Raw genomic sequence first — 11,299 nt, forward strand, 5'->3', positions numbered from 1 at the left:
GTGAGCAGAGTAAACAGGAGGGGGCTCAACACACATCCCTGAGGAGAGCCAGTGCTGAGGGTTATGGTGGAGGAGGAGAGGTTGTGGATCCTCACTAACTGTGGTCTGTTTGTTAAAAAGTCTAGTACCCAGTTGCAGATGGAGGGGCTTAGTCCTAGTGTGGATAGTTTGTCCATCAGGGTTTGGGGGATCATGGTGTTGAAGGCGGATGTGAAGTCCACAAAGAGCATACGGACGTAAGAGTTTTTCTGCTCCAGGTGGTTGAGTGCAGTGTGGACCACAGAGGAGATTGCATCCTCTGTTGATCGGTTCTCACGGTATGCGTACTGATGAGGGTCCTCGTTGATGTTGATGGTTGTTTTGATGTGAGTCATGACCAGTTTTTCGAAGCATTTAGCGACTATCGGGGTGAGGGCCACTGGCCGATAGTCATTCAGACCAGTCACTGTAGAGCTTTTTGGGACTGGGATGATGGTGGCAGTCTTCAGGCAGGTGGGAACTGTCTCCAGGGTAAGTGAGGTGTTAAAGATGTCTGCCAGCACCTCACAGAGCTGATCAGCACATTCCTTCAACACTTTTCCGGGGATGTTGTCTGGGCCAGTTGCTTTGTGCGGATTAATCCTCCTGAAGGTACTCCTTACTTCTGCTGAGGTCACGCTGAGATGCTCTTCATCCGGTGGTGAGGTGAGTCTGGTGCTGGGTGGTCTGTTCGGGTCTTCAAAGCGTGCATAGAACTTGTTGAGGGCATCAGGCAGAGATGGGTCTTTGGGACATTGTTCACTCCTTCCTTTATAATCTGTTATGCACTTAATGCCCCTCCACATGCTCCGAGGGTCTTGTGAGATGAATTGACCCTCGATCCTCTTTGCATATGTGGCCTTGGCCCTCTTAATACCAGCAACCAGCTCTTTTCTTGTCCTACTCAGCTTCTCTGAGTTTCCAGACCTGAAGGCAGTGTTCCTGGCTTCCAGCAGGGTACGCACCTCTGCATTCAGCCAAGGTTTTCTGTTTGGGTAGCTTTTAACATTTCTGATAGTGGAGACTGTGTCAGTACATGTACTAATGTAACCCAGTACTGAGGATGTGTATTGGTCAAGATCAAGCGAACCTCCATTTTCAGCAACTTCTCTGAAAACCTGCCAGTCTGTTCGATCAAAACAATCTCTCAGTATGGGGCCACTGTCCTGGATCCAACATTTAACTTTCTTTTGAACCGGTCTGGAGCGTCTCAGCGGGGGCATGTAAGCAGGAGCCAGGAAGATTGAGATGTGGTCTGACAGTCCTAGGTGGGGGCGGGGTTCGGCTTTGTATGCATCTTTTACGTTCGTGTAAACACGGTCCAGCGTGCGGTCTCCACGTGTCGGAATCGTCACATGCTGATTAAAGCTTGGGAGACAGTCCTTTAGATTCACGTGGTTAAAGTCTCCGGCTACAATGTAAAGAGCCTCGGGGTGTTTGTTCTGCAGCGAGCTGATGATATCATGAAGCTCCTGTAGTGATTCATTAGCATTAGCGTCCGGAGGAATGTAAACAACTGTGATAAAAGTCACTGTGAACTCTCGGGGTAGATAATGTGGCCGACATTTCACTGTTATTTGCTCCAAAGCCTTCGAGCATGAGCTATTTACAACAGTAGAGTTCGTGGACCAACTTTTACTCACGTAAATGCACACTCCGCCCCCCCGTGATTTCCCCGTTAGCTTGCTGCAGCGGTCCGCTCGAAAAAAAAGTCTGTCATCCAGCTGGAAGACTGAGTCCGGCGTTTCGCTTGTAATCCACGTTTCTGTGAGGCAAAGCACTGCACACTTCTTCATCTCTTCTGAGGCGCCCGCTCTCAGACGAAGTAAATCCACCTTGTTGTCCAACGAGCGGACATTCGACAGAAAGAGAGACGGCATGGGGAGTTTACCGGCTTTAGCGTTAGCTCGTAGCCTCACCATAACCCCCGCCCGGCATCCTCTCCTCTTAAGCCGGGAGCAGCGCTTCCTCTTCTGCCCGCTGGAACGCCTCTGCTGCAGCTTCCAGGTAGATGACTTTAAGATCTGCATTCTGCCGAGCGTAGCTTTGAGTTTGTTGCTGATTTCTGCTATATTTCGTGGCAAATTCGTTCCTATTCTCATCAGTTCGGTTCGGCTATAGTTCACACGCATAAATCGCGCGGAGTCAGGCACAGAGTCAATATCAAAACTTCTAAAAACTGGGATGGTACCGGGAGCCTGTGAAGCTGCAACTGCTCTGAGCGCGGCCATCAGTTTAAATGGGTTGTTGGCTTGGTTTGGCTTGGCTTGGTTTGTCTCGATCAGTTTTGCACATGGAGAGACTGAAATTCTTGCCCATTCTTTCTTGCAAAACAGCTCGAGCTCAGTGAGGTTGGATGGAGAGCGTTTGTGAAGAGCAGTCTTCAGCTCTTTCCACAGATTCTCCATTGGATTCAGGTCTGGACTTTGACTTGGCCATTCCAACACCAGGATATGTTTATTTGTGAACCATTCCATTGTAGATTTGGTTTTATGTTTTTGGATCATTGTCTTTTTGGAAGATAAATCTCCGTCCTAGTCTCAGGTCTCTTGCAGACTCAAACAGGTTTTCTTCCAGAATGGTCCTGTATTTGGCCCCATCCATCTTCCCATCAATTCTGACCATCTTCCCTGTCCCTGCTGATGAAAAGCAGGCCCAAATCATGATGCTGCCACCACCATGTTTGACAGTGGGGATGGTGTGTCCAGGGTGATGAGCTGTGTTGCTTTTACGCCAAACATATCGTTTTGCATTGTGGCCAAACAGTTTGATTTTGGTTTCATGTGACCAGAGCACCTTCTTCCACATGTCTGGTGTGTCTCCCAGGTGCTTGTGACAAACTTTAAACAACTTTTTATGGATGTCTTTGAGAAATGGCTTTCTTCTTGCCACTCTTCCATAAAGGCCAGATTTGTGCAGTGTATGACTGATTGTTGTCCTATGGACAGACTCTCCCTCCTCAGCTGTAGATCTCTGCAGTTCATCCAGAGTGATCATGGGCCTCTTGACTGCATCTCTGATCAGTCTTCTCCTTGTTCCAGATGAAAGTTTAGAGGCACGGCCGGGTCTTGGTAGATTTGCAGTGGTCTGATACTCCTTCCATTTCAATATGATTGCTTGCACAGTGCTCCTAGGGATGTTTAAAGCTTGGGAAATCTTTTTTGTATCCAAATCCAGCTTTAAACTTCTCCACAACAGTATCTCGGACCTGCCTGGTGTGTTCCTTGGTCTTCATGATGCTCTCTGCGCTTTGAACAGAACCCTGAGATTATCACAGAGCAGGTGCATTTATACGAAGACTTGATTACACACAGGTGGATTCTATTTATCTTCATCAGTCATTTGGGACAACATTGGATCATTCATAGATCCTCACTGAACTTCTGGAGTGAGATTGCTGCACTGAAAGTAAAGTGGCTGAATAATATTGCACACCCCACTTTTCAGTTTTTTATTTGTTAAAAAAGTTCGACACATCCAATAAATTGCATTCCACTTCACGATTGTGTCCCACTTGTTGATTTTTCTCAAAAAAATAAAATTTTATATCTTTATTTTTGAAGCCTGAAATGTGGCAAAAGGTTGAAAAGTTCAAGGGGGCCGAATACTTTCGCAAGGCACTGTATGTATGTAAAAAGAGAAGAGGTCCAAGAATCGAGCCCTGTCGGACCTTGCAGGAAAGAGGCACTGAAGCAGATACACTATTTCTAACATTAACACAGAAACTCTGTTAATGGCATCACATGACTGACATGTCATGTCAATCACAAAGCTAACTATCCAGTCAGAGAACAGAGAAGTGATATGGGGAGTGGTGGCACAGAGGTTAGAGAAGATGGGCCTGTGATCGGAAAGTCACAGGTTCAACTCCTGGTACAGTCAACATAAAAATGTGGGTGGAAAAGTTGAGACGCCTGCCTCCACCCTCATTTGCCCCACGCTGGACCCCTGAGCAAGGCCCTTAACCCCCACCATTTGCTCCCAAAAACAGGTCTCTCTTGAAAATGAGTTCTCGTGACTCAATGAGACTACCTGTATAAATAAAGGGTAAATGAAAAAAAAATCAATGGGGGTAATTTAATGAAGAAAAAAAATGATAGTACTGAAGAACTTTATTAAAAACATCAAAAGAAAAACTTAAAAACACAGAAAAATAAAATACTAAATCAAATAACACTGTGTTAAACGCAGAGAAAGCATATTTTTTTACTTTGTAGCTCAGAGAAATAAAGGGGTGTGAGGCCATTTAGGCACTTAAAGGTCAACAGGAGAATTTTAAAATCAATCATGGAACGTACAGGGAGCCAGTGAAGGGAGGACCAAACTGGAGTGATATGATCAAACATACAAGTTCCTGTTAATAGCCGAGCAGTCTCATTCTGGACAAGCTGGAGATGTGAAATGGAGACCTGATTAACCCCAACAAAGAGAGCATTACAATAGTCCAGTCAGGTAGTGATAAAAGCATGAACTAGTTTTTCAAGGTCAGACCTGGACAACACTGGCTTAAGCTTAGCTACCTGCCTTAACCGGAATAAACTTTTCTGCCAGAGTTGATTTGTTTGTTAAACTTAAAGTCAGAGTCTAAAACCATCCCAAGATTTGTAATAGACTGCTTAAGATATGGCTGAAGAGAGTCATTGTGTACAAGATCAGAGACAGCGGTTGAGCTAAAGATAAACATGACTTCAGTTTTCTGATTATTAAAACTAAAAAAAAATGAAGCCATCCATGCCGTGATGTCATCAAGATATTTTAACAGAGGTTGAACGGAGCAGGAACTATTAGGTTTCAAGGGCAGATAAATCTGACAATCATCAGCATAACAGTGAAATGAAAGACCATGTTTTCTCAGGATAGACCCCAAAGGGAGCAAATAGAGTGAAAACAGAAGGGGTCAAAAAATCAAGCCCTGTGAGACCTCGCAGAAAAGAGGCACTGAAGAAGATACACTATTTCTAACATTAACAGAAACTCTGTTAATGCCATCACATGACTGACATGTCATGTCAATCACAATTCTAACTATCCAGTCAGAGAACAGATGGAATTTGCTGTCGGGGTGTGCCACTTTTCTGAGCTGTAAGTCCTGGGATAGCATTACATTATGGTCTAATGGAACAAAAACAAAATTGTTGTCCATATATACATTTCTGAAAATCACTTCAGTTTACTATAGATAGTTTTCAGTCATGTGACCCACTAGCTGCGCTGAGAAGTAAAACATTGTGGTCAAGAGCGTCAGAAGCATCCGTAATGTGGGGGGGACACAACGATGTGTGTAGGTGTGTGTGTGCGTGCGCAAAAGAAAAGTACACTAATGTACAAAAAAAACAACTTTTCACCTAGATTTGCTTTAATTCCACACATTTAAAGCATATTTCTCACCAAGTTTGTGTAAATTCAGCTGTGGGTTTTAGAGACATTTTAACTTTAATACACTTTAGAGCGTCAGATCTGCACTATTTGTGTTTATAGAGAAATAAAAAACATCACCACTAGACATTTTTACTTGTGTTCAACACTACTCATCTAAATGATGTTTCTCACGATGCTTGAGGACAATAAGGTGTGGGGTTTTAAAGACATTTCAACTTTAATGCTCCTGAACACACAGCGTCTCTTACACCTGCAGCATGTGACAGCGTCACACTTACTGCTAAGAGAACATGCTATAGACGTAGCGCTGCACTCAAGCATCCTCCTAACATGATTACAGGTATATGTTGATGATCAACCCCCTGGTCAACAACTGCCCGCACTAACTGCTAAACTGGCGAGTGAGCAACACAGAGGTGTCTCCATCTCCTGCACCTGTGCACGTTTTCTACCGAAGCAGGAGACTCAGTAGCGGCTGCCTGCACAGTTTCTGCTCTGTGTGTAGAGGTGGAGGTAACCTGGAGGTAACCAGGAAAACCTGGAGTGGAGTTTTATTAGATTCAGTATTCTCCTATTAATCAAGTGGAATGGATTTGTTCACGAAGAAAGAGAAACTGCGCCGCCTGAACTAATGTTTCATAGTAAAAGTGTGTGTGTGTGTGTGTGTGTGTGTGTGTGGGGGGGGGGGGGGGGTCCAAATGAACGTTTTTTTTAATGTGGGAGGGACTTGTCCCCTTCACATATAATGGTTGCGACGCCTATGATTGTGGTGCACAGTGATGATCTGGAGTGATCATTAACGCTGTTGTGTCAAGGTGAAGAACCAGGAAATATTGACAGCCACTGAAGTACACTTGTTTTTGTAGCAAACATTTGATCAAAGGTAAGATTACGATTACTTTGCGGGTTTAGATTTGGGTGTTTAGTTCTGTGTGCTTGTTGCTAAGGTTTTATGTAATTAAGATTAATGGATGAGCTCTAATAACATAATGAGATAGTGCTGAAAACATGCTAATGCTAAGACAAGCTAAATGCTGTCAACAAGAACAGACAAAGCTTTTAGCTACCTGCACGAGTCACATAGAAAATGAGTCCAGTAAATGGCTCTGTCATACAAGATTTAACATTCAGCACTGATAAAAAAAAACATGTTACTGACCATCTAACAAAAGGAGTTTTGAACTCTGTAAAAACCTTTCCTCCTGATTCCTCTGTCGTTAATTCTGTGCATGCAAACTGCTGATTTAGTCTTCATCACATGATTTGTTGCTGACAGGTGCATGTAAGTTCATGCAAACACATCCACTGGTGTTAATCATGTTTTAATACTGACATTTGGTGAAAATACTGCACTTTTTATTATTTGTGAACGAGAACGAGGGACATGCAGAGGTACGAGCAGCTCAGCAGCCCGCAGAAGAAAAAAATGGAGGAACAGATGAAGGATGTAGTGGGCGTCAACGTTGCTTCAGTTGTGGCACAACTTCCTCCTGCTGAGGATGAGCAACAGAGCAGCAACCACACAGATGACGGACACAAGTGAAAGTTTACAAAAAGAATGCAATAAACTGAGGGTGGAAAACTGTAAGCTTAAATAAATTATTAGATAAGGGATATTTGATGAATCTGCATTTGAAAAGCATGATGATGACAGATGTGTTCACATATGTTTATTTATTTATTTTATTTGACCTTTATTTTGCAAGATGGAATGTTTGAGAACCAGTTTTCATTTATGACGTGACAGAGATATTTCAAATCATTTTAACCTTTACGATGTAATTTCTGCTACATATAGCAGACTTGTCCCCTTTTCCACAAACCGCTGCTGACACAGATGAGACTGAAGATGAATCTTCTTGGTCTGTGATGGGTTCTGTCCTCAGCTGACTGAACTCTGAGGATTTATGGACTCCCTCAGTCCAGGCGATGTCATTTTAACACAGAGGATTTGATGTTGCAGAATCTGTTGGACTGAAGATCCCAGCTTTCACTAAAAGTCTAAACCCTCTGGATAAAATAGTGCACATATGCTGTGCACTGACAAAACTGGTTCCTTCTGTTCATTCAGGGTTAAACATTATAAAACATAAACAAGGTGATGTACAGTGGATTAATATTGTCATTAAAGAAATTAATAAAACAATGATGCATCAATTATGTAAAAAGCTTTCATGAAATGTTAATTTGGTATTTTTTTTTTGTGAATAAAATAATCAGCTAATATATTGTGCAGCCTGAAATATTTATGCTTCTTTCATCATCTGAGGATGCTCCTGATCACAGGTACTGATGAGGAGGCCCCCTCTGTGTGGGGGCCCTCCATCATCTTGGTGTTATCTAGAATGTTCCAGTCCCCAACAAGAAGCAGAAAAATATGTTTGCATAAACACAGGAACAAATTCTGATCTGTGTCGAACCTTTTTTGAAGGATAGAAAGCAAGAAAATACGTAAATCCAGAGAAATAATATATTTCATGTCACAGAATGCCAAGGTTGTGCTTGATAGCTGTGTTTAAACTGAAAAGTTTTACTTTATTCTTTCTGTATTAGTAATGAACATGAAGGATGTCAAGATATCTGTTGAAATAGGCTCAATTAATCTGACAGTCATGTAAAAACTTGACCTCAGAAGCAGAATTCATTCCTTACAGAGCTGTTTGTCTTCACTAGTACCTGAAAGAGTTTATTATCAGAACTAATAGTCAGATCAGATGCTTTTGGGTACGTTTTGTAGCATAGATATTTTTCTGTGAAAGGTACTTAACACCTAATATTATATTTCTGTATCTTGTCCGAACCATTTATTTAATCAGTGCTAAATGTAAAACTATGTCTGACCGAGACATTTACTGGACTCATTTTCTATCTGATGATCGGTGCTGGTGCTGAAACCTTCCTGAGTTCGTACTTGTACAATGAAACTCACAGGAATAAACTACACATAGTTTTTGGCTTCGAATCTGTAAACAGGCCATCACAAAAAAAAAAAAAGGTAATTGATGTAATTATTATTACATGTAATTATATAAAAAATAATCAAATATAATTATATTAGCTGATGTAACTTGATAACTCATTTCTTGGCTTGCAGTGATAACAAATGACTCGATCTGGTCACGTTAAATGACTTCTTTCAACCAAAGTAAACTATTTATCAAACAGTTAAATTTTGTCTAAATTTGTGTGCACATGAAAACCTAAATCTGCTCTAAGAGTTCATTTTACTTTACAGAAAAGAGATTTAATCCTGGGTTGATTAATTATTGTTTAAAGTGTCCTTTATTGTTTTACTTCTTTTCAAACTAGTTATTCTCCAAATTATTATTCAGAGTCAGAGTCAAAGAGCGGTTTTATTGTCATTTCAGCTACACACAGGTACATATTGAAATGAAACTGTGTTCTCCAGGATCACAGTGCAACATAGACAGACATGCATATTAACACCTAACCCAACAAAAAAATATCATTTGTGATGTTCAGTTTGTTTATTTTTGTTGATGGTTCTTAGTTTGATTAATTATTTTTGTGATAACGTTTCAGACAAATTTTGTCTTGTTTGGATGAATATTCATTCTTTGATATAGAATTCCCTGTAATTAAATGATTCTACTTTATTGACTACTTGTTTTGCTTCAAGTGTAGTAAAGTGAAGAGCAAGTGCACTCTGCTTTCTCCATTCACTCATATGTGCTACGCATGTGTAATTATTTTTTATATGTGCTACGCATGTGTAATTATTTTTTATAAATACAAATCTGTTTTACACACACGTCCGTATCTAGGCATGCACAAATCACAAATGTATTGTACAAGGTTACAAAACTAATTTACAATTCAAAATATTTATGACTGGAGTCTGTGCCCATAACATCATTGCTGGCTTCACTTTTATTCACTCGTACGACTTCCTGTTTGTTCAGTGATTGATTTTATTATTTTATTTAAAATGTTTTAAATATTTTATTTTAAAATAAAATAATTTAATAAATAATAATAATAAATAATTTAATATATCCTTTTTTTTTTTTTTTTTACCAAAGTGGTGTAGAGGAGGAGCAGGAGTGGAGCATGACACATTAATTGTGTGATGAACATGTCAATTACAAAACCTAATGAATTAACTCACCTTAAAAATCTTTGTGGTGAATTACTTTTAAAAACTAACTACGAAGCTGCTGTGAGTAATCAAAGACATTTCCTCTGTAATTAGTCTGTTGGTTGTTTAATCCCACGACTGGATGGTTACGCACTATTGTCATTAGTTTATCACATTATTGAGCTGTAGCTTACTTTTTTACATATTGGCTATTTTGCCTCTGTTACTACAGCACTGTGGTGCACTAGTGGTTGGCTGGCTTTACAATGAGACAGCCAAAAGACATCACAGACTGAAATGTCTTGTAAAAGAACTTTAAGTAACTGTATAAACTGACAGCGTATCTGAGGCACATGGACACCAATCATGTCAGAGATGCCGGGCTTTATCGTTGCAGTTTGACCTGGCATCAGAATCTGATTGGTCACATGTTCTACGTAATAATTCTGCTGCACCTAGCGGTGACACTTTACTAAAGCTTACCTTTTCATCACATCCTGTAGAGTCTGAACCAATCTGTTATTCAGTTTCATTATTTTGTCCTACCCTTCTTTGTGAATGAGCTCCAGAGATTTTTAAAGAACTCCACATGAGACAACTAGTCAATTCAAACCCAGAACAAGCAATCTCATTTATCTCCAGTCCTACCTTAGCATTAGCTTTAGAACTAAACCAAGCAAAGGATCTCTGTGGTAACAACAAAAATGATTAAATCATGTCATCTGGACCAGTTTCTTTAAGTGAGAAATGTTTCATCTCCCATCTGGAAGACTTTGTCAGTGTGCGGCCCGCCAACCAGATCTGTCCCATAGGTAGCCTTCATTGTTGTGTTTCAAAAAATATATTTTTAATCTCTGTGGTACAACTAGCATTGCTAAAGTTGGGTTCTACACTAGAACATGAATCTCTGATGAAGAAAGCAATTTTTTAAAAGAATAAACCTACATTTTAATTTGTAGAAAGACTGTCAAGAAACGTTTAAAACATTGAGGTGATGTTTAACTCTTTGTTTTATGCAACTGTCCTTTTGTTTTTCAGCAGGAGATCCCAGTGAGGGACCCAGTAACCTGAGAGTGACCAGTGGCTTTGGTCCACAAGGATTCAGAAAACACTTGATGAGCAGGAGAGTAGACTCTGACAATGAACCGACAGACCCCGAGCGCTTGTTCCAGAAGTGTTTTACAGCTACAGTTACTGGTGTGAAAGTGGAAAGTCCCTCATAGGTCACTGAGAAACTGTGGCATCAAAAAATCCAACAAGCAGTGTTTGGTTTGTGTTGGCAGGTGATTCTGGATGTTCGACCTGCTGCTGAACAGCTACAAGTGGGACGGAAGATACGTAATCTTATGTGATGTGCTTCACAATCATGGTGGTTAAAAGGAATGATAGCTCAGTTATTCCAATAGTGGGAAAACTGCAAGTGATGTGACTACTCCTACAAAACACTGGATTTCTCTCCTCTACGTGGCACCTGACAAAACAGAAATTAAATTTTAACCAACCTCCTGGAAATATGAAACAAACAGAGTGTGTGGCTTTTTAAAAGCCAGAAAAACTATTCAGATTATTTTTTACAGATGATGCAGAAGATGTTGCAAATGACAAGCAAACATGTTTAGATGCACTAAAGCCACAGCTGGGTCTGTGCAATGACTGGGGTACTCTTTGGACTCTCCCATGAAGTGTTGTGATGCCAGTGTGGAGCTTTGTTGTCTCAGGGATTTAAGGGTTAGCTTAAGAGCCTGTAGCACGATTTGACTCCTTACCATCCATCCATCCATCCATCCATCCATCCATTATCTT

At 40.7% G+C, this 11,299-nt stretch overlaps 1 protein-coding gene across 1 annotated transcript in view; it reads left to right on the plus strand.

The window, feature by feature from the left end:
* The window catches only part of LOC119414491 (protein shisa-like-2A), a 13,010-nt gene extending 2,291 nt beyond the window's left edge, over positions 1-10,719 (plus strand). Inside the window, exon 3 of the mRNA XM_037681585.1 lies at positions 10,535-10,719. Coding sequence (XP_037537513.1) covers positions 10,535-10,719 — 185 coding nt within the window. The remainder of the gene's footprint in view (positions 1-10,534) is intronic.
* Positions 10,720-11,299: the final 580 nt, after the last annotated feature.

The sequence above is a fragment of the Nematolebias whitei genome, chromosome 9, assembly GCF_014905685.2.
Source record: "Nematolebias whitei isolate Nwh7 chromosome 9, NemWhi1, whole genome shotgun sequence".
In the NCBI taxonomy this organism is placed as follows: domain Eukaryota; kingdom Metazoa; phylum Chordata; class Actinopteri; order Cyprinodontiformes; family Rivulidae; genus Nematolebias; species Nematolebias whitei.